General features: G+C 45.3%; 2 protein-coding genes across 6 annotated transcripts in view; both read right to left on the bottom strand.

The window, feature by feature from the left end:
* The window catches only part of LOC137357094 (cGMP-dependent protein kinase 1-like), a 101,766-nt gene extending 82,799 nt beyond the window's left edge, over positions 1-18,967 (bottom strand). For 4 of the 5 annotated variants that reach the window (XR_010971134.1, XM_068023113.1, XM_068023114.1 and 1 more), the window contains exon 1: positions 5,729-6,042. Coding sequence is in view for 4 of the 5 variants with exons in the window: in XM_068023113.1 (XP_067879214.1) it covers positions 5,729-6,042 (314 nt within the window). In the remaining variant the exon portion in view is untranslated. Of the gene's footprint in view, positions 1-5,728; positions 6,043-18,841 lie in introns of those variants that run through there. The other variant, XM_068023116.1, reaches the window with a different exon arrangement.
* The window catches only part of LOC137357097 (outer mitochondrial transmembrane helix translocase-like), a 37,220-nt gene continuing 31,877 nt past the window's right edge, over positions 18,887-24,229 (bottom strand). Inside the window, exons 10-11 of the mRNA XM_068023121.1 lie at positions 19,123-19,229; positions 18,887-18,974 (exon numbers count right to left, since the gene is read on the bottom strand). Of these exons, the coding sequence (XP_067879222.1) occupies positions 19,151-19,229 (79 nt within the window). The 3' untranslated portion in view covers positions 18,887-18,974; positions 19,123-19,150. The remainder of the gene's footprint in view (positions 18,975-19,122; positions 19,230-24,229) is intronic.

Here is a 24,229-nt window from a genome sequence, read left to right as displayed (position 1 = left end):
GTTAGGAGGGATGTTTTCTGTTCAGGTTCATACGCCAACAGTGAGCACTTGGGGTAAGGTGTCGGGGGAGCTGCAAGCTCCAGTGCATTAGGACAGAAGGAGAAAATAGCAAAAGGGGCAGAAGAACTTCAAAACATATGATGCTTATTTGTTGCTGAAAGTTCATGTCTTGTTTAATATATTTTAGATGAAAAGAGAACCTTCTCCCAAACCTCAGATACTTCAAACTAATCTTGCGCATGGATATTTATGATCTCAATTGTTTTCAATAGAGAAAGCTTTTAAGCTTTGGAGTGAATGTGCTCTATTTAATGCACAAGTGTATCCATAGTAACTACAATGACATATTGGATTGCCAGAGTGTGCAGAAGGAACAAGTGAAAACCACAAGCTCTCCCCCTATAATTTTCTCCCCTTTTGTCCAAGCTGAGGTGCAGTTCCACAGGGACACACACCCCTCAGGGACCTTGCCCATGTCAAGTGTGAACAGAGATAGTGAGTGTGATCGTGGCAGACACAACAACTGGGTTTGCACAGCACACACACACATGCGCTTTTCCAGTAGGGGTCCCAGACACAGGGCAGGATTCCCTCGAAGATTCGACCCCTCCTCACCGAGAGCTGCTGAGGCCAATTCCTACTTCAGCTTAATACCAGGTCTGGGATGGAACCGGGAAACTGCTGGTCTGTTACAGCTCAGTAATACAGCGGGGGATGCCTCTATACACAAGGCCAAGGAGATGGCTAACATGTTCCAAATGAATGCAACTCCATTTTTGACTCTTTTACAAACAGCCATGCGAGAACATCCATCAGGTGGACATTTAAGTCTCACTGGTGATTCCCAACCATCAGTTCTGTCTGACCCTCCACCCCAGTTCACCCCCATGCCAAGAACTGATGGGCATTGGCAAAGGATAAGGCTGCAACACACCCACTGACTGGAACCTTCAGGCACTTCCTTCATGTTTCACACTTTTAAAGAAAATGTTTGAAATTAACTTAGTTGCTCAATACATGCTAGTAATTTCAGATGAGATGTTTAAGCAAGCCGCATCTACTCTCTCAAGTGGATGTAAATGATCCCATGGCATTATTCCAAAGAAGAGTAGGGGAATTCTCCTGAGTGTCTGGCCAATATTTATCTCTCACTCAAAATCACAAAAACAGATTATCTGGTCATTCTCACATCGCTGTTTGTGGGAGCTTGCTGTGCGCAACTTGCCTGCCATGTTTCCTACATTACAACAGTTCCTACATTTCAAAAGTATTCCTTTGGTTTAAAACACTTTGGGACATCCCAAGTTCATGAAAAGCGCTAACAAAATGCAAATTCTTTATGATTGTAAGTGGTTCGTAATTGACAAATAATCCAACTACAAGGTTAAGTGCTTGTTCTACATGCAACTCTTACAATGTTGACACTCCAGCATTTTTTGGAGACAGCTGGCTGGTACATAAGAAATAGTTATAAATTAATTAAAAAGTACATTTAACCCTGTCATTTCCACAATAACGTTCCTTTATACTCCTCTTCCTGAACGGAATGTAAATGCAGTATCTGGAAGGCACCAACACCTGAAGTACCACATGGGGGTCCCTTTGTGAATTCCTAGGGCTTCTGTACACTAACAAGTCAGCTAGCTACATGAACCCTCTGAGGTTTTAGTCTCCCTGTACCTGGCCATCTCCCAATGTGTACTCTCCAGGGCATCCGTACATAGTTAAAAAAAAGACATTTTTGTATGTATATAGTATATTTCACGACCTCAGGATGTTCCAAAGCACTTTACAGTCAATGATGTACTTTTTGAAGTGTAGTCACTGTTGTAATGCGGGAAATGTGTACGCCAATTTACACATAACAAGCTCCCACAAACAGTAATGTGTCCTGAAAACCACACCTGCCAAAATGAGACATTAATTTTGTCATACAGAACATTAATTTAAACTGTTACTGAACTGAAAAAAAACAACGGTGTAAAAGACCACTGAAACATGGCTGCACATTTTGCATTCTAAAAGACAGTTGAAGAAGAGAGACAATGGAACTGCTCACTGATTCAATGAACAAAGATTGGTCTGGGCAAGAGTGATGATCCACATCTTATCTGTGTAAGAGACAGCACTCAACACCCCGCCACCACCCGCCCCCAGCCCCCAGCCCCATCCCACCGAGTGCATTAGTAAGCTTTGAAATGCTCAAACTGCAGGAGAGGTTGTTCCAAAGAAAGAGTTAGTTACATGACTAACCGGCTGGCCAACTTGGAGTTGTTTGAATTGTGCACACAGAACAGTCTGAGAAGAGACTGCCATTTGAAGACAACAGAGAAGGAAGGTCTCTTCCTGTCTCCCTCTCTCTCACTCACGAAATTCCAGGGACCAACAGAAGCCACTCAAACCTCAAGAGAGAAGACTCCTGCAGCTAAACAAGTTTGAAAGTGTGCACTGGGCCCCAACGAGAACTGCAAGACAACTGCAATCAAAGACTTTAGATCAAACCCAAAAGTCAGTAACTGAACTCCAGCTCTTACTTCAAACCTTTCCCCTTCCTTCTCCTCCTCTGAGCGCAGAGCTTTAGATGACCTCAAGTTTGCGAAGGATAGAAATGGGAGTTCGGCTAGAAGTGGGCTGTAATAGTCATGTCTAGAGGTAACAAAGGCATGGATGCGGGTTTCAGCAGCAGATGGGTTGAAGTGGGAGCAGAGGGTGACATTACTGAGGTGGAAATAGTTTATCCTAGTGATAGCGTGGATGTGTGGTCAGAATCTCACCTTGGGGTCAAATATTACACCAAGTTTCGAACAGTTTGGTTCAGCATCAGAGTTTCCAGGGAAAAGATGCGGCAGGGACTCACGACAATGGCTTTGCTCTTCCCAACATTTAGTTGGAGGAAACTTCTGCTCATCCAGTATCGGATGTCAAACAAACAGTCTGACAATTTAGGACCAGTGGAGGGGGTCAAGAGAGCTGGTGGTGAGGTAGAGTTAAGTGAGTTTTCAGATGGTGTCGCCAAAAGGCGGCAAGTAGATGAGAAATTGGAAGCGGCTCAAGAGTAGATCCTTTGCGGCACCAGAGGCAATGGTACGGGAACAGGAACAGAGCCATTGCAGGTGATTTTCTGGCTATGACTGCACAGATACGAATGGAACCAGGTGAATGCAGCCCCACCCACCTGGACGATAGTGGAAGCATTGAAGGATGATGGCGTGGTCAACTAAGTCAAAGGTTGTAAACAGTTAAAGAAGGATCAGGAGAGATAGTTCACCTTTGCCACAATCAGATAGGATATAATTCGTAACTTTGATATGAGACATTTTGGTACTGTGTACATAAATTTGGGGGGGGGCGGGGGAGAGGGGGGGAAGAAAGTGACCGTCAGAACATCTCTGCAGCAAATAGGAGACACGAAGCAACACCAGAGTCAGCCACAGTCATGGATACTATCTCTATAGCAGACTGACCTGTTAACTCCTGACTGATATAGTCGCATGCGAGATAGTCATCTCACAAGTGAGGTTCAGCCTCTTCACAAACATAGTCATGTCTGGCACATTATTTTTGTCGCACTTATGCTAGGTTTTTAAATGAAAAGGAAAAAAGTGTTTTTGACGTTCTTCCAACTGAAAAAATTCAGTCAGAATCATGTGTGACATCCTTTCAGTGGAAATACACTCCACAATTCCTACTGATGTTTCTCCCAAGAAGTATGAAAATTTAGATAAAAATGAAAACGTTTCTTAAATCCAAGGTTTAACCTCAAACATTTCACACCCCCTCCACCCCAATGAGGCTCAGAGTTGAGATGAGCAAGGGCTCATTAAACAAATTATCTTTACACAAAGTGGAAAGCTGCAGCAACTCACCCGCCCAAAAAAGCCATGGCTAGATCAACTGGGAAAAAAAAATGGAGATCAATATATTTTTGCTTGACAAGAGTATTAAGGGTTATGGAATCAAGGCAGGTCAACGGAATTGAGATGCAAATCATCCATGATCTAACTGAATGGCCTCCTCCTATCCCTATGTATATTTTCCTGCTGAACTCCACAGAATCTCCCCATCAGCTCTACGTGTGCTGTTGGTTCAGCTTTAGATCGGCATCAGCTGAATTTGTGGTTCCAACTCAGGAAGTCTCCAGATAACCTGCTCACATCTGCTGCCAGCGTGAAGTGTTAGAGGGAACACCAAAGTCTTATGCCCAGGTTTATAAACATAAGTAATCCCGAATTCACTGGTGAGGAGACTATGGAGTGTCATTGGGGTTTGCATCTACTCTTTATACCATATATCCAGTATTGAGCTCTTAAGTGCCAGATTTTTTTTTTAAAAAAAAGAGATGATGCAAAACGAAATATTAGCTCCTGGTGAAAGTGTCACTGTGGTCTTGATGGAGGAATTCAATGGAACCAATCTTGTTCGCGTCTCTCAGCTCCGGCACTGACGGGGGAGCTGTGGGTGCTTTTGTTATGTAGAAGTTTCTTTGTGTGAACATAAAAACAAAAACTTTTAGAACAGGAAAAAAAAGCCCAATTTCCTCAACAGACCAACTTTAAAAAAAAAAGATAAAAGAAAGCCTCACCATGCCAATGCCAGCTGTGCCCCGCAGTTTTTTTCCTCTTCAAGTATACATTCAAATCCCTTTTTAAAGCTACTATTGAATCTGCTTCCACTGCCCCTTTCAGGCCATGCATTCCAGATCATAACTCTTTGTGCAAAAAAAAAAATTCTCATCTTCCCCCTGCTCCTGTGCCAATTATCTTAAATATGCAAACAGTTTCCCTAAGCCTACTCTATCAAAACCCTTGAATTCTGAACATCTCCATTAAATTTCCCTTTAACCTTCTCTGCCCCAAGGAGAACAATCCCAGCTCCACACAAGTCAAACCCCAGCTAACAATCTCCTCTGCATTCTCCAAAGCCTTGATATCCTGATCTTGCAATCACTCGCCCCTCCAGAAACACAACCAATTGGTTCTTGACCCCATGAAGATAGTTTTCTTAATGTCCTTGCTGCCTTCTTGTGCACAGCCTTGAATTAGGCAACTCGGTCTTCTGGCAGAGACAGACGAGAGCCCAATTTCTATTTACAAAGCAGGGCCTATGACAGAGATCAGACTATGATGCCACTTTCCAGTTAAAACAGGTGGCACTCAGACGCTGCATGATCCACTCATTGACACAATGCAGCCAAACTCATGGCCTTAAAAGGGACCCCTGGGAGGCGCCTTAGAAAAGGCCAACATTCAGGGTTGTGGGGAAATTGGGTGTGGAGGGGGATGAAGGCATGTTGGGCACGATTACTTTCTGCACCTTAATTAATGCCGCTGCCTGTTGCCTGACCTCCTTAACCCACCACCTCGCCCCTCCCCTTTTGGGTCCTCCACCCAACTTGACTCTGTGGATGGCCTGCTAAATTTGTAGCCACCCTTGCCCTCCCCAGATTGGCCAGCTGGCCATCAGTGCTGCAAAGGTGCCACGTAAATCATGCTCAGCCATCCAGGTAGTGTCGGTGGGAAAAGATTGTGTCCTATTAGCAGCTGGAAGGGATGAAAATGGGATCCTTTATCACGTGGCCACTACTGCATCCTCTCACATATACACACACATGGTTTGTCACTAGCACATGTTGGAAATGGCGCAAAATGGGATGGCAAAACTCGCTCAGAGACTTTACCCCAAGTTTAAAGGCGGCGTCAGTGGAGGCCGAGAGTTGGCTCCAACTTACTGTGCACTCTTGGAGTAGCTGGACAGGGTGACGTGGCTGATATCTTGGATGTCCAAGGCGGTGGGCTCTGCCGAGATGGCCTGCCTCTTGGTCCGCTGTTGCTCCTGCAGTTGGCTGCTCGCCTCGGTCTGCCCCGTTGGCTGACCGGCCGGTCGCAGCACCGAACGGTACTTATCCAGCTCGGTTTGTAGTTTCAGGATCAGCTCGTCCTTCTGGTCCAGCTCCAGTTCCAGTTCGTCGATCAGCGCGTCCCTTTGCCTCAGCTCCTCTATCTTTTCCTGGAGGGCGTACTGCAGGTCACGCAGTGTCCCCATCTCGCCCGTTAATCCGCACACACACCAAACTCGAGCGGAGAAAGAACGGCTCCTACTTTCCGCCAACCATGCGCCGAGCTCTGGCCAGTTTTCGAGCCGAATTACTGAGCATCTCGCAACATTCTCAGCCCGATTCCTTCTGCAGATCTTAGATTATCTTCAGAGTGTCGCCTCGAACCATCCCTGGCACCTTCCTTGGGAAATCAGGCAACTCCTTCCTTGCAACTCCATAGAGCTTCTCAAACCCACTGGTGACCTTCGTTCCAGCAGGAATCCCGGAGTCGGTCAAAAACTTCAATGAAAATCCTCTTGGGATGAGGAGTGGACCCCAACCAGTGAGATGGCTCCGGTCGAACACACACTTTTCACCATGTACTCCACTCCCAGACTGATCCTCCCCAACTGAAAAGACAGGCTCAGTAATAGGTTAAATAAAAAGCGAGGAAATCAATGATTGTCTTGGGATGGGACGTGCTCCGATTACAAGAGCTTGGAACAGGTTAACGGGGATCTTCTAAATGAACAACATCGTGACAGCGTTTCGAAGCTTGTTTAAAAAAACAGGATTGGAGTGTGATTGAATAGAACTGAGAATGAATGAAGCAGCCCTGGCTCTGAAGAGAAGGAAGGGGTGGGGCGTGGTGCGGAGTTGTTGCTACCGAGTGTATGTTTGCACAGCGCAGTGAAGACTTCTGAAGCCAGGACACCGGCACCAGTGCGGATTCAGCACCACAGAACCAGGGACAGTGCCTCAAGGAGGTCCCTTCACCAGCCCCACACAGTCATCTCCAGGCACCACAAAACCAGGGACAACGAGGTCCCTCCACCAACCCCACACACCGTCTGCAGCCACGTTCTTTCAGCACCACAGAACCAGGGACAGCGCCTCCACCAAGGAAGTCCCTCCACCAACCCCACACAATCAGCTCCAGGCACCGTCTTCAGAGACGTTCCTCCAGATCTTTTACACATATCAATGAAGTAGGGCGACCCGCATTTAGAATCAGAGTCGTTTGTTTGGGGGGGGGGGGGGGGGGGGAGCGGATGGTGATGGGGAGAGTAGCGGCGACCTGCCTCTATTCGCTACTTCACACATCAATCTGTATTTGGTTAGTGAAGCAATCTGAAGTTAGCATTGAATGTTGACAGCTACCTGAATAAAACAGCGCCTCAATCATCTGCTCCTGCTAAACTGACAAATGTTTGAAGATGTTCTGGATGGAATCTGGGAACGTGTTAGAAAGAAAGATCAGTTGCCAACAGAACAGCAGTTTTCAAAGACACTCAAGTGTACGCCAAGAGTTTGAGGCAATTCCCTAGGGAGCTGACACGCCACTATATAAACACAAGTCTCTCTGTAAACAGAGCACGTTATGAGGCGGGGCGACCAGCACTTGATTCGGTTCTCAAGTATCATAAACAGCAAATATTGAAACTTCTGCTCCATACCTCTAAACACACAGGTGGAAATGTCTAATTTTGACAACAGACCAACTGCCCAATTCATATTTTAGAAGAACTGTGGACAAGGGTGTTGGGGTAAAATGACTCTGAGCTTTTGAAGATCTCAATTTCTGAAATTTAGAAAGCCTACAAATACTGCCAATCTGAAACACGGAGAATGCATTTTAAGAAATGCACATTCAGAAAGCCAGAGGTGAAAGCGAACAAGGTGCTAACTTTGCAGGTGGGATTCAAAAGGTCTCAACCAAAATATGAACCAATTTTATCAAGACACTGACTAATCTGCTGGGCAGTTGAGCAGTCCAGCATTACAGCTCTTATGACATGTTTTCGAGTGGTATCAGCAGCAACTGATATAGATTAGTTTGGAAAATAACCACACATGAACCGCAACAACAAATCAATGCCCTTCAAGACAAATAGACAGTGAGCATTATACAACAGCAACTTGTATTTATATAGTGTTTTTAACATAATAAAAACATCCCAAGGTGCTTCTCAGGATCACTATAAAGCAAAATTTGATACCAAGCTCCAATAGGAGATACTAGGGCGACTGACCAAAAGCTTGGTCAAAGCAACAGGTTTTAAGGAGCAGCTTAGCGGAGGAAAGAGATGGAGAAGGTTGAGGAAGGGAATTCCAGAGCTTAGGGCTTTGGCAGCTGAACCCACAGCCACCAATGGTGGAGCCATTAAAATCATGGATGCTCAAGAGGCCAGAATTTGAGGAGTGCAGAGATCTCAGATGGTTGTAGGGGCAGAGGAGATTACAGAGATAGGGAGGGGAGAGGTCATGGAGGAATTTGAAAACATTGATGAGAATTTTAAAATTGAGGCATTGCTTAACCAGGAGCCAATGTGGCGCAAGGATAATGGGTGAATGGGACTTGGTTCAAGTAAGGACACAGGTTTTGGATGACTTTGTGTTTATGGAGGGTGGAATGTGGGTGGTCAGCCAGGATTGCTTTGGAATAGTCAAGTCTAGATACAACCAAAGCATGGATGAAGGTTTCAGCAGCCGATAAGCTGAGGCAGGGGCGGAGTTGGGCAATGTCACGGAGGTAAAAACAGTCTGAGTGATGGCGTGGATATGTAACAATCACATTGGCAGAATTTTTAACGTACAGGATCAGAGATCCTGGGAATGAGACACAAAGTAGGACAACAATTGGGGAGTTCTGACTGCCTCAGATTGAAGTTTCACTGAGTTACATCACCAGTTCACCAAGATTTACATGTATTTGCCAATTCTTTATTCTCAGTCACTCACATCCTCCCCTGCTGTTTCCCATTAATCCACTCACAGGAACAGAAGGTGGCCATTCAGCCCCTTGGACCTGTTCTGCCATTCAGTTAGATCATGGCTGATCTGTATCTCGACTCTAATTACCCACTCTGATTCCTTGACTTTAATACTCTCGCCTCACAAAAATCCACTGATGTTATTCTTGCAATTTTCAATTGACCCAAAGCCTCAAAAGCTTTTTGGGAGCAAGAGAATTCCAGCTTCCACTACCTTTTGAGAAACGGTGCATCCTGACATCACCGCTACATGGTCAAACTCCAACTTGAGGAAATAGATAGATAGAAAATGTCACACACTTTAATCATCTTCAACACTTCAATTAAACTCCCCCTTAATCTTCTACATTTGAAGGATTACAAGCAGACCCTGTGTGACCCGTCCTCATTAATTAAGCCTTTTTGCCCCAGGATAATTCTGGTGAATGTGCACTGCACTCCCTCCAAGGCTAATATATTCTTTCAGAGGTGTGGTGCCCAGAACTGGATGCAGTACTCTAGATGTGGTCTAACCAGCTTTATACAAGTGTAATATGATGCCCTCAACACACCACCCATCACCACCCCTCGTGAGATAAAGGCCAACATACCATTCAACTTTTTAATTCGATTTTCTATCTGCCCACTAGTTTTTAGTAACATCCACACATATACAACTGCTTGTCACATCCTTGAAGCATAGCACACTTAACTCATGTATCCATCCTGACGGAGACAGTCACACTCAAGCTATTCCCTTGTCTGAGGTGAGTAAATCTTGATGCACAGCACCAACTAGAGGCCTAATTCAGAACTGCAGGCTATCACTTGGACAAGGGACTGACCGACTGTGCATCCACACAAACTGGTGGAGGCAGATTACATCATCTCGTGCAATATTCTCCAAATTCATTGTTGCGGCTTCTGTTTGCTCGAACAGTACCTAAAAATACAAGCCTGTGCTCAGATCCAAACCAGAATGCTGAGACAAAAGATTTGCTCTTTCTCTCAGCTGCAAAGGTCTCAAGTACAACGTCTCTGCGTTACGTCAGACTGCAATGTGCAATGGGCTTGGATCTACAGAGGCAAACTGTACAAGCAGATTCACCTACAGATACTGCACCATGTCAGTGGGACATATGGCAATGAGTGAACAGAAAGATCCTTACTGTCTCTCTTAACTACACAGATGTCAGGCTCAATGCCAGGAAGTTGATGGGTGTTTTTGTGACTGGAAGGCTGTTTCCAGTGGGGTTCCATAGAGTTCAGTACTAGATCCCTTGCTTTTCATGGTTAATATCAATGGTTTAGACTTAAAACATAGGGGGCATAATTAAGAAGTTTTCAGATGAAACAAAAATTGGTCGTATAGTTGGTAGTAAGGAAGAAAGCAGTAGACTACAGGAAGTTATCAATGGACTGGTCATGTGAACAGAAAAGTGGCACATGGAGTTCAATCCAGAGAAATGTGAGTTAACGCATTTGGAGAGGCAAAGGAATACACATTCAAATGGTAGGATACTGAGAAGTGTCGAGGAGCAGAGGGACCTTGGAGTGCATGTCCACAGATCCCTGAAGGTAGCAGGACAGTTAGATAAGGTGGTGAAGAAGGCATATGGGATACTTCCCTTATTAAAATATAACAGCAGGGACATTATACAAGAACTATATAAAAACATTAGCTAGGCTACAGCTAGAGTACTGCATACAATTCTGGTCACATTACAGGAGGGATGTGATCACATTTGAGAGGGTACAGAGGAGATTTATGAGGATATTGCCAGGACTGGAAGATTTTAGCTAAGAGATTGGATAGTCTGGGGTTTGATTTCTTTGGAACAGAGGCTGAGAGGAGATTTGACTGAGGTGTATAAAATCATGAGGGGCCTAGACAGAGTGGACAGGGAGGACCTATTTCCCTTAGCAGATAGGCAATAACCAGGGGCACAGTAATTGGCACAAGCATTAGAGGGGAGTTAAGGAGAAATTTTCAGCCAGAGGGTGGTGAGGGGTCTGGAACTCACTGCCTGAAAAGGTGGTTGAGGCAGAAACCCTCATAACATTTTAAAAATACTTGGATATGCACTTGAAGTGCCATACCCTACAGGACCAAGAGCTGGGAAGTGGGATTAGGCTGCATAGCCCTTCGTTTGGCTGGCACAGACACGACGGGCTAAATACCTTCCTCCTGTAAATTTGTAATATTTTATGCCAAAACAAGCTGCTCCGATATTCTCGACTTAATGTGTCCACGAGGTACAATGGGAGATAATATTGCCAGAGGTCCAGAGTCATTCAGTGCTCCTACAGTGCTGTGATAGCACTCATCAACAAGTCTCTCAAACAAGAAACAGGAGACAAAAACACTGATGGAAATGTACAAATGAACATGCTGACAATTCAGACTGTCTTACTCCTCTAGTAATCTGTTCAGCAGTGGAGTACGTGTGTAATCCCAGGCATCATGGATTTACTTTTCAGTCCTGCCGTAATATTGTGGACAGAATCCAAATCCTAGTGATGTTTTGCAGCCCCAGCTATGCATCACCCCTCATGTAACAAACTCCAAGTTTATGGTTATCAATGGCCCCACAAAAGCAGACACTTATGAACTATTTAAATAGTTTTTTTTTTTAAAAAGAAGAAAGTGCACACCCTTTTAACCTCCACTCAAAGTACTTTGCGCCCTAACTGGGCACTGAGCTTAGCAATCCTCCAATATAAAAATGTCTCCATAGTAATCACTCCAGTGGCTTATGCAACTTGCTGTCATGTCCCTGAGTAATTAGCAGAGAAACCTTTGAAAGGAAGGCTTAATGCACTGAATGGATTTCATGGCTTATTTGTAAATCTATGGTAAACTGACAACAAATCCCACATCGAAAGGTTAGGAACCTCACCCAGCAGCTCAGCTGCTAATAGTATTGAGTAACTAAAGCCATGCAAGGTTGCAAGTTCAATCCTCGGTGTGTGCTGATTGGCTGAACTCAGCCAGAGTAGAAATAGGAGCTGCTACAATTGCCATCACCTCTGGGAGGGGGAAAGGATCATAACACAGTGACTCCTGCTGGAGAGTGTGCACATGTTCTGTGAACATATGAAGACGACACCAAGAACTCTCTATGCTTTAATTGTTCGGCTCACTGCCCTGTGGTGAATGAAGTCACAGACCAAAAAGTTTCCAAATTTGACTCCCAGTCTAGGTCTCCTTTGCCTGATTGCCAACCTGTGACCCTTGCTGGAAAGTTCAACTGTGAGGACATCAAGGCCTAAATAGTTGAGCCTGTCAAAAAATAGAGCACAGGGAACAATCTCGCGACTCGATGGATAAATCCAAGATGCACGCGATCTTGGGCCTCAAGCTTCAACACCATCAAACCAGAAAAGGATAGACAAAAGGTCCAGATTGGAGGAGAATCTGCTCACCAACACCACCCCCAGGATTCAGGAGGCAGAGGAGGAGGTGGAAAGTTGTGGCTCTGTGCTGCTTCACAGCTTAGCCAGGGTGACAGTTCAGGTGCTCAGATGATAACCTGCGACCAGCAAAATGTTACTGGGCTGTTTTCCCGTGTTACTAAAAAATTTCTATAGCGCCTTTCGATGCCCCAAGGTGCTTTACAGACAATGAAGTACTTTTTGAAGTGTAGTCACTGTTGTTGCGTAGGAAAGGCATTGTATTAATGCAAATTGTTATCGCTGGCATTAACAACTCCCACAGCAAGAGCCAAGTGCCTCCCTATAAGCTATATGGTTTTCTCGTGCCTCCAGTGCCCTACCCACGGTAACAATTGTGCGCCAATTCGTCCTGCAAGGCTATAGGATGACTGAGGGTAAGACAGGCCATTAAAGAGTGTTCCCACTCAGGCCTCAGGCTGTTTAATTGCAGAAAGGGTTTTAAGCTTGTGCATGTATTGGTTGTGGGAGTGTAGTGGTTACATTACTGGACTACTGATCCAAAGCAAGTTCAACTTCCACTAGCTCCCCCAAAACCCTGGCAACTCTCAGAAACTTGTCTCAATATTCCACCCCTGTCCCACCACCCAAAGGCAGCTGCACATGAAACGCCACATCGAAAACTCCATCAAGAGGCATTTTCAGCTGAGTTCAGCTCCACTGCAGTGATACTGATGCTTTGTACTTATCTTTCAATAATGTTCATTTATACAGCACCTTTTAGTGCCACAATCTAGCTTCCCCTTAAATGCATCTGTGCTATTCACTTTAACTATTCCATATAAGAGGATGTTTCACATTCTCACCAGTGTCTGAGTAAAGACATTTCTCCTGAATTCCTTCTGGATTTATTATATATCAGTGGCAATCTTATATTTGCGACCTCTGGTTTTGGTCTCCAATCGTTGAGAATTTGATGAAAAAGCATAGGAACAGAGGAACTGTTGAACGATAAAAGACCAATGCCCATCAAATTCACCATCTACCATCCTGGTAGATGCAACGATCATGAAACTGTCAACTAATCACAGCGATCAATCTCCATCAATGAGTCTACAACAAACCGAGACATGAGCTGAGGAAAAGCCCCAGTGGAGGAGAGCTTTGTAAACCATCGGTTCAAACTCACCTGTTCCTCTCAAGCATGCTACACTCAGGTCATGTCTCAAATTAATCAAATACTGTATCCCATGATATTATTTTCTGAAAGTCTAATCTGCTAAGCAATTAGTGAAAATACCAGCATTTTAATATTGACCGAGGAGAGGAGTCCCACTTAGCATCAGTCATTACTTCCTTTACAAACAGGATCATGGAACTGAAAGTGCAGTCCTGCCCATCTGGTTTCTCATGTTCTTGAAGCCTAGCGATGTACAAATCGGAAGAGGGCAGACAACACTGCGGCTCGGCAGAGATGCCCTGAGCCCTCCTGGCCCTGGGTGCGAGTTGGGTCTTCGGGAGCACAGAGTGACACTTGTGGCGTTTACTCTTCAGATCCTGGATCTCCTGCTCTTTCTGAACAAGGTGAAGCTCCAGCTCCAGAATCTTGGTCTCCTTCAGTGTCAACAGCTCCCTGAAAGCATGAGTGATCTCGTTCATTTTGAACCTGCTCTGGATTAAAAATGTACAGACTGCAAATCTTTGCTGCATGACCAAGACCCAGCTTGTGAAACAGGGTCTAGATGCCCTTATAAGAATGGAATGGTGGTCTTGAAGAGAAAAAAACCTTGCACGCACACCTCAGGACAGCAAGCCCCTGCGTCATCTATATCCCAACCAGGTCTAAGCACCTAATGATTGCACTCATTTCGTCCATCAAGGACTCATCCCCCAAGAGTAGTGCTTGCTGCTAAGTGCGTGAGGCAGCATCAGTGCAGGCGGCTGTGCGTCAACGTCAAGGCTCAGCACGGACTATTATTTTTTCACTGCAACCTACCTACACTTGAGTTGTGCATCAGAGCCTAAATTAATGAAGAACTCAAAAGCACTTGAACTCTCAGCATTAAGAAAACAAATGTGCGCATCCAGTCTCAGACACTGCTGCTGCCAGATTCTCAGAAGGGAGGAAAATGAGCAAAGCAAAAGGTGCTTCACAGCAGCAATATCAAACAAAATTGAACACCAGCTCACATAAGGAGGTATTAGCACAGGTTATCAAAAGCTTAGTCAAAGAGATAGGTTTTAAGGAGTGTCAAATTTTAAATCCTCTTCAGATGTTCCCTAAAACCTACCTCTTTGATCAAGCTTTTGGTCATCTTTCCTGATTCCACCTTGTGCAGCTCAGTATCACAGAATGTCAAAAATGTTTTTATTCATTTTGCTTGTTAAATGCACTACATAAATGTAAGCTATTGTTTACATAGCTAGAGAGCGCTAGAGTGGCAGGGGGGTTTAGGGCGGTATTCCAAAGCTTGAAAGCAATGCTTAAAACGATCAAAATGGGTGATGCACAAGAGGCTAGAATTGGAGGAGCAGAGATATCTTGGAGGTTTGCAGGGCTGGAGGAGGTTAGAGAGATAGGGAGGTGCAAGGCCATGGGATGATTTGAAAATAAGGAAAAGAATTTTAAAATCGAGGCCTTTGTGGGCCAGGAGCTAATATAAGTCAGAGAGTACAGAAGTGATGCATGAATGGGACTTGGTGCGAGTCAGTGTACGTGGAAAGTTTTGGATGAATTCGGTTGTTGGTCGGCACAGACTCGGTGGGCCGAAGGGCCTGTTTCAGTGCTGTATCTCTCTGTGATTCTATGAATTCAAGTTTATGAAGGGTGGAAAATGGGAGGCCGGCTGTGAGGGCATTGGCATAGTCAAGTCTAGAGCTAACAGCAGCATGGATGAATGTTTCAGCAGTAGATGGGCTGGGGGAGATGGATGATGTTGCAGAGGTGGAAATAGGCGGTTTTGGTGATAAAGCAGATTTATGGTTGGAAACTCATCTCGGGGTCAAATATGACACCAAGGTTGTGAAGAGTCTTGTTCTACCTCAGACAGTTGCCAGGAACAGAATTCATGGCAGGGACTGAAGACAATGGCTTTGGTCTTCTCAATATTTGGCTGGGGGAAATTTCTGCTCATCCAGTACCAGAAGTCAAATCAGAGGCAGTGGAGAGGTCGAAAGAAATGGTGGCGAGATAGAGCTGAGTGTCTTTAGCATATATGTGGAAACTGTGTTTTCAGATGATGGCAATGAGAGGCAGCAGGTAGATGAGAAATGGAAACAAGGTAGGGATAGATCCTTGGAGGAACAGAGATAACAGAACGGGAGCGGCATGAGAAGCCATTGCAGTTGATTCTCTGGCTACAGTTGGACAGATAAAAATAAAAGCAGGCGAGGGAATTCCCACCCTCAGGCCTCAATTGTTTACTATATATATTAATGACTTGGAGGAGAGGGCAGAGTATAATATCGCCATACTTGCTGATACAATAATATGTGGGAGGGCATGTTGTGATGAGGACATAAGGAATCTGCAAGGGGATATAGATAGGTTGAGTGAGTGGGCAAAAACTTGGCAGATGGAGTTTAATGTAGGAAAATGTGAGGTCATGCACTTTGGTAGGAAGAATCAAAAGGCAGACTATTATTTAAATAGAGAGAGACTCCAAAAAAGTGCAGCAGAGAGGGATCTGGGTGTTCTTGTGCATGAAATACAAAATGTTAGCATGCAAATGCAGCAAGTAATTAAGAAGGCAAATGGGATTTTGGCCTTTATTGCAAGGGAGATGGAGTTTAAAAATAGGGAAGTCTTGTTGCAACTGTACAAGACTTGTGAGAGGGATGTTGGTGAGGCTACATCTGGAGTACTGTGTACAGTTTTGGTCCCTGTACTTAAGAATATACTAGCATTGGAGGCAGTTCAAAAGAGATTCACGAGGCTGATTCCTGGGATGAAGGGGTTGACTTATCAAGAACGGCTAAACAGGTTAGGTCTTTATTCATTAGAGTTTAGAAGAATGAGGGGTGATCTTATTGAAACGTACAAGATTCTGAGGGGGCTTGACAGGGTAGATGTTGAGAAGATGGTTCCACTAGTGGGGGAATCTCTAACTAGGGGACCTAGTTACAGACATTTAAAACTGAGATGTGAAGGAATTTCTTCTCTCAGAAGCTAGTGAATGTCTGGAGTTCTCTACCTCAGAGTTGTGGAGGCTAGATCACTGAAAGTATTTAAAGAGGAGGTAGATAGATTTTTGAAAGATCATGGAGTTGAGGGCTATGAGGAACCAGCACGAAAGAGGGGTTGAGGTCTGGGGCAGATCAGCCATGATCTTGTTGAATAGCCTACTCCTATTTCTTATGTTCGCCCAGCTGCATGATGGTGCAGAGGCATTAGAGCCATTATAGGGTGTGGTCAACTGTATCATACGCTGCAATCATGTTAAGACAGCAGTGGGATATTTTACCATGACCAGTAACATCGGATGTCATTTGCGACTTTAATGCTGTGGCAGGAGCAGAAACCTGATTGGTGGGGTTCAAAGATGGAGTTGCAGGTAAGATGGGGACGGATTTGGGAGGCGCCAACACATCAAGACTTAGGAGGAAAGGGTGGCGAGGCAGCAATTTGCAAGGAGAGTGTGTTCAACATTTGGATTTTACAGAAGAGGCAGGGTGACGGCAAATTTGAAAGGAAGGGGGACAGTGCCTTAGGAGACATGGGGGCCAGGAATGGTAGCTGGGTAGTCAGCAGTTTGGTAGGAATAGGGTCAAGGGAGCAGCAGTGGGTGCCATGGATGAGATGATATCTGAGCAAAGATCAGAGAGAAACGAGGGAAAGATGTGAGTTAGGGGCTAGGGCATGGGGGAATTTTAGAGGAAGTTTGACTTTGTGGGCTGGGGAAAGAAGGGAAGTGGCAGAGGCAATGTAAATAATTAGGGAATCAGCATAGACCAGGGTCAGTCTGTTACCGAGCAAAGCACCAAAGGGGCACCAACTCAAAAAAATTGATGTTTTGTGACTTTTGGCACTTGTTGGCTGATGGTTGGTTGATCAGATATTACCCTACTTACCATATCATTAAGGGATCGAATAACAATTTTTGATCCATCCAAGACAAGGCACGAGAGTACAGAAAAAGGGCTTCTATTTATGACCAGGGCACCTCTCTTTGAACCTCTGCCATGACTACACAACCTGAATCTGCTGTGCCTATTCTTGCTCACATTTTTTATTGCTTCTCTGGATCTGAGCCCATTATTTCTATCTCCTTTTTCCCCCTCTTTACCCCCCTTCTCTCCTATCTCCTCCCCTACCTGTTGTCCAGTCATACCAACTGTAATTTCTCTCTTTTTTGGAATTTTGCCCCAGCCCAATCCCCACCTAAATCCATCACTCTTCCTTTCTGTTCTCCTGTCATTGTTCCAGGCTTGAATCCCCCTTGGAAAACCTCTGGGCCTATTTTCGCGCTCTCCAAAGTTACATCAAGGCACTAATTGCTGGCTCCTTGTGAGCAGAACCTCCACTGCCCCATCCTGCTCTCTTGCCACCCTTCCCAACCAATATACCTCCTGGGAATGAAACTCAGCAACATCCTTCGCATTCCACTCACTCTACCAACCAGTACCTCCTCAGCTCTGCCAATGGAACAATCTCTCTGCATTTCCCTCCAAATGGCAAAATTGTGAATAAGGTCCTTGCCTTCCCTGACTTCACTATGGATGGTTTCATTAACATCCTAGCTATGACTAAAACTTGGTGCATGGTTAGTGACACCTTGCTGCTTAATGCCATCCCATCTGCTGTCACTTCTGTCATCCTCCGTGAATTAAATGTCCATCTCAGCTCCCCCTGCCCTCTCTGCTCTGAATTTACTGCCCTCTTTAAATCTCTCTCTTCATATAAACACTCCCATCCTTATTGACGGGCAATCCCTCAGCCTTGCCATCTCCGGTGCCTCTCTACTCCCAAGGTCCTGATGGCAGTCAAGATCATCTCCAACCACTTCCTTGTATCCTCCACCACTCACATCCTGTTTGTCCCTGGAAAAAAGATTCCTTCCCAGGTCTTGCATGAACAACAATTTCTGCCTGTTAAACATTAGGAAGACCCCCACCACAACTTCTGCACCCTGGCTACCAATTCCATTCCTCACTGCAGTCTTTTTCCTGCCTCTGAAGTGTACTGCAACATTTGTCTATGTTAAAGGTATTGTCATAAATGCAAGTCGATAAGTATCACTGTTAACTGCTTTCTACTCAGAACATGCCACTTCAAACTAGAAAACCAGGATAAATTAATCTCTGGATGTTTCTGAGCCAACTTGAAAATCTGTAATGAGAAAAAAAACCTCCTCCTTTGCTATTAATTCCACAATTCCCCACTTGTACAAATACCAACTCACACTTCATGTGTCAGCAATTCATGTAATTTAATCCCGTCAAGTGTGAAATTTGCCACATAGTTTTGCAGCTGTATCAGAATTTTAATCAGGGCCTGATGGAACTGACTGATTTGCCTGTGTCTGTTCTGAAGCCCATTTGATCTTTCATTCAACAATAGTCTAACAACTAGAAACAGTGAACAAAACCATTTCTACAAACCCGAGACAAGATATTAATTAATGGTTGGGATTATGCAATAGATTGGCTCCAGATAACTTACACTAGCTCGAGCACAATTCCAAATGGATCGAACTCCTTCATAGTCACTTCCAGTTGGGTCTATCAAGCCTGCCCCACACTCATATTGGCTGCAGCATTATCACTTAAAAACTTCCGCCGGCAGCTGTGATCTCCTGGGAGAGGCAAAAACACGAGTTGGGGGGAGAAAACCAAGATCCATAAGAGAAAAAACACTCAAATTCCACTTTTAACCCACCCCCAGGCAATCAAAACCTGTCCAGGAGATCATGTGGACCAAGTGTTGTGTATAAAGACACTTACCTTCCATATGATGTGATCTCTGCCCCAGTCAGGATCCCGTCCAGCTCCTTTGTGAATGCGTACAGTCCGTCACACCAGTCAGCAACACATTCCAGAGGCTCACTACTCTATGGGAAAGAAAGATCCAACAACAACATAAATTTATATAGCACCTTTAACATAATAAACCGTCCCAAGGTGCTTCACAGGAGCAATATAAAACAAAGTATGACACCGAGCCACAAGAGGAGATATTCGGTCAGATGATCAAAAGCTTGGTCAAAGAGGTAGGTTTTAAGGAGTGTCTTAAAAGGAGGAAAATGAGGTGGAGAGGCAAGGAGGTGTAGAGAGGATACTCCAGAACTTGGGGCCAAGGCAACTGAAGGCATGACTACCAATGGTGGAGCAATTAAGATCAGGGGTGCACAAGAGGCCAGAATTAGAGGAGTGCAGATATCTTGGAGGGTTATGGGGCTGGAGGAGATTACAGAGATAGGGAGGGGACGAGGCCATGGAAGAATTTGAAAACAAGGATGAGAATTTTAAAATCAAGACGTACCAATTTAGGTCAGCCCAACATCCAATCTATTCATTTGTTTAAACTCATGACACCTGCTCCTCTCTAATCTGTTACACTGGAATAATCAATAGGAACACTATCTGGACTTTTAATTATTAGAAGTGACCTGATAGAGGTCTATACAAGTCTACCTGCTCTAAAGTAAATAGTCTAACCTCCTTGAGCCAGAGTAGCTGAGGTTCTTTAAACTAGGAATCATTTTTGTAGCTCTCCTTTGGACAGTTTCCAAGGCTACTATGTCCCCCATCATGTGGGGAAACCAAAACCGGATGCAGTATTTGGAGTGCGGTCTGAAGAGTGACCTGTATCGTGACAAAATGATTTGATTTTTACTGAATGGCTCTATTAATATAATACCCTGTTAGCTTTACCTACCATTTCTCCATGTTGGTCAGGACCCTTCAATGATCTATGCACATCAACACAATGACCTTGTTCTCTCCTGCCCTATTTTCAGTATTGTAGCCTGCAAATGATATTCTGTGCTGGTCTGACCAACATGCCTGACACCATATATATTGAGATTAAATGCCATTTGCCACTGCGTGGCCTGCTCCCCGAGAACATCTTGATCTTTTTGCCTTTGACTCCTCTACTGTCTCCAGCCTTGCATTGATTTTAGTACCATCTACAAACTTACTGACTATGCTTCATACACTATTCTCCAGGTCATTAATAAAGACAGTGTTACGGCCAGGTGGGTGATGGCATGGCTTGTTCCTACTGTTCACCTCCCAATGGACCACAGCAGGTGTTTTTGTTACTCGGGTTTTATTCTACAAATAGACAGACAGTGACAAGTTTCCATGTAGGGTTAAAACAGAAGATTCACTATTTATTGAACAATATTCATTCCCGAAATGGTCGCAAGTGCACCCATTCACTCTCTCTCTCACACACATGTGCAAATAGATAGATAGAGAGGAAAAGGGCAAGTGATTTGTAGGTGTTCGGGGTTCATGGTAAACCTGAACATTCTCAGCAGTTTCTTTTTAAAGTTGCACGCCTGTGTGCTTCTAGTTTTCTGGTGGTTAAGACTTCAGACTGGAGGCGTCTGTTAAATTCCAGAAAACTTCTTGTGGAAGGATAATGGTGGAGCCTATCTTTACTTGGTTTCACATTTATTGTACAGAGTAAAAGCATGACAAACATGTAGCTCCTCACTCAAAAACCTCCACCAGTCTCAGTAAGTGTCTGCTTACAAGTGCTCAAGGCAGACCCCAATTAACACCTTCCATCTACATATAATTAAACAATTGATACACAATTAACAGATTAACCGATTAACAGCAATGGTCACTTTCAGTTCTCTGCTGCACCGAGTTGAAGTATAGGATTCACAGTTGGCCTTTCTACAGTCACTGGCTGGACTTCCTTTCTGTAATGTTCTTGTGAACTCTCTCTCTCTTTCACATTAGCCTCTGGTAGGAGAAGCATGGATCCTTCCCTGTTGTGACCACACAATGGCCCAGGATGCTGCTATGTCACACTTTCTTGGTTTCAGAAGAACCCATTCAATTCAGGAATGTCACGATGTTTTCAGGATGGGTGTATTAGACACCACCTAGCCTGCAATGTCCTTAATAGACAGCGAAACAGTTCGAGTATACAGGCCAAGTCACCCGACCTTCGGCAGCCATTTTGCAGCACATTGTCCACTTTTTAAAGGAAAAGTCAATTTTTACTTAACTCTTAAGTTTGGTTCTGTATTTTCATTGCTGCACTTCTCATGAAAGTGACAACAGTGAACAGTAGCTGGCCCAAAACCGATCGCTGGGATTCTTCTTCTTTGGCCTCCTTGTCTCGAGAGACAATGGGTAAGCGCCTGGAGGTGGTCAGTGGTTTGTGAAGCAGTGCCTGGAGTGGCTATAAAGGCCAATTCTAGAGCGACAGACTCTTCCACAGGTGCTGCAGATAAAATTGGTTGTCGGGGTGGTTACACAGTTGGCTCTCCCCTTGCGCTTCTGTCTTTTTTCCTGCCAACTGCGAAGTCTCTTCGACTCGCCACACTTTAGCCCCGCCTTTATGGCAGCCCGCCAGCTCTGGCGATCACTGGCAACTGACTCCCACGACTCGTGATCAATGTCACAGGACTTCATGTCGCGTTTGCAGACGTCTTTAAAGCGGAGACATGGACGGCTGGTAGGTCTGATACCAGTGACGAGCTCGCTGTACAATGCGTCCTTGGGGATCCTGCCATCTTCCATGCGGCTCACATGGCCAAGTCATCTCAAGCGCCGCTGGCTCAGTATGGGTGTATATGCTGGGGATGTTGGCCGCCTCGAGGACTTCTGCGTTGGAGATACAGTCCTGCCACCTGATGCCAAGGATTCTCCGGAGGCAGCGAAGATGGAATGAATTGAGACGTCACTCTTGGCTGACATACGTTGTCCAAGCCTCGCTGCCGCAGAGCAAGGTACTGAGGACACAGACTTGATACACTCGGACTTTTGTGTTCCGTGTCAGTGTGCCATTTTCCCACACTCTCTTGGCCAGTCTGGACATAACAGTGGAAGCCTTTCCCATGCGCTTGTTGATTTCTGCAACGAGAGACAGGTTACTGGTGATAGCTGAGCCTGGGTAGGTGAACTCTTGAACCACTTCCAGAACGCGGTCGCCGACATTGATAGATGGAGCATTTCTGATGTCCTGTCCCATGTTCATTTTTGAGAGGCTGATGTTTAGGCCAAATTCGTTGGAGGTAGCCGCAATCCTCTGCAGACACTCTTCTGTGTGGGATGTTAATGCAGCATCGTCAGCAAAGAGGAGTTCCTTGATGAGGACTTTCCGTACTTTGGTCTTCACTCTAAGACGGGCAAGGTTGAACAACCTGCAATCTGATCTTGTGTGGAGGAAAATTCCTTCTTCTGAAGACTTGAACACGCGAGAGCAGCAGGGAGAAGATCCCAAACAGTGTAGGTGCGAGAACACAGCCCTTTCACGCCACGCAGGATTGGAAAGGGGTCTGATGAGGCGCCACTATGCTGAATTGTGCCCTTCATATTGTCATGGAATGAGGTGATGATACTTAGTAGCTTTGGTGGACATCCGATCTTTTCTAGTAGTCTGAAGAGACCACGTCTGCTGACGAGGTCAAAGGCTTTGATGAGATCAATGAAAGCAACATAGAGGGGCATCTGTTGTTCGCGGCATTTCTCCTGCAGCTGGCGAAGGGAGAACAGCCTGTCAGTGGTGGATCTGTCTGCTCGAAAGCCGCACTGTGCCTCAGGGTAGACAAGCACAGCCAGCTTCTGGAGCCTGTTTAAAACGACTCGAGCGAACACTTTCCTCACTATGCTGAGCAGGGAGATTCCACGGTAGTTGTTGCAGTCACCGCGGTCACCCTTGTTCTTATAGAGGGTGATGATATATATTTTTTTTTATTCATTCATGGGATGTGGGCGTCGTTGGCCAGGCCAGCATTTATTGCCCATCCCTAATTGCCCTTGAGAAGGTGGTGGTGAGCTGCCTTCTTGAACCGCTGCAGTCCATGTGGGGTAGGTACACCCACAGTGCTGTTAGGAAGGGAGTTCCAGGATTTTGACCCAGTGACAGTGAAGGAATGGCGATATAGTTCCAAGTCAGGATGGTGTGTGACTTGGAGGGGAACTTGCAGGTGGTGGTGTTCCCATGTATTTGCTGCCCTTGTCCTTCTAGTTGGTAGAGGTCGCGGGTTTGGAAGGTGCTGTCTAAGGAGCCTTGGTGCATTGCATCTTGTAGATGGTACACACTGCTGCCACTGTGCATCGGTAGTGGAGGGAGTGTATGTTTATAGATGGGGTTCCGATCAAGCGGGCTGCTTTGTCCTGGATGGTGTCGAGCTTCTTGAGTGTTGTTGGAGCTGCACCCATCCAGGCAAGTGGAGAGTATTCCATCACACTCCTGACTTGTGCCTTGCAGATGGCGGACAGGCTTTGGGGAGACAGGAGGTGAGTTCCTCGCCTCAGGATTCCTAGCTTCTGACCTGCTCTTGTAGCCGCGGTATTTAGATGACTACTCCAGTTCAGTTTCTGGTCAATGGTAGCCCCTAGGGTGTTGATAGTGGGGGATTCAGTGATGGTAATGCCGTTGAATGTCAAGGGGAGATGGTTAGATTCTCTCTTGTTGGAGATGGTCATTGCTTGGCATTTGTGTGGCGCAAATGTTACTTGCCACTTATCAGCCCAAGCCTGTATATTGTCCAGGTCTTGCTGCATTTCTACACGGACTGCTTCAGTATCTGAGGAGTCACAAATGGTGCTGAACATTGTGCAATCATCAGCAAACATCCCCACTTCTGACCTTATGATTGAAGGAAGGTCATTGATGAAGCAGCGGAAGATGGTTGGGCCTGGGACATCGGCATCGTGCATGTCTCGTGGTACTGCTCCCTCGTCCCAGCACAGGCAAAGCAGTTCATAGAGTGCTGAAAGTATAGCAGGCTTGGCACTCCTGATTATTTCAGGGGTAATGCCGTCCTTCCCAGGGACTTGAAGGATACACCATCAGTAACATGCCTCCAGGCTAAACAACAACATTCACTAATTACAACAGTCATTCACTACAAAA

The sequence above is a fragment of the Heterodontus francisci genome, chromosome 47 (genome assembly GCF_036365525.1).
Source record: "Heterodontus francisci isolate sHetFra1 chromosome 47, sHetFra1.hap1, whole genome shotgun sequence".
NCBI lineage: Eukaryota > Metazoa > Chordata > Chondrichthyes > Heterodontiformes > Heterodontidae > Heterodontus > Heterodontus francisci.
Note: the sequence above shows the minus strand (reverse complement) of the source record. Positions and strands in the feature narration are given on the sequence as shown.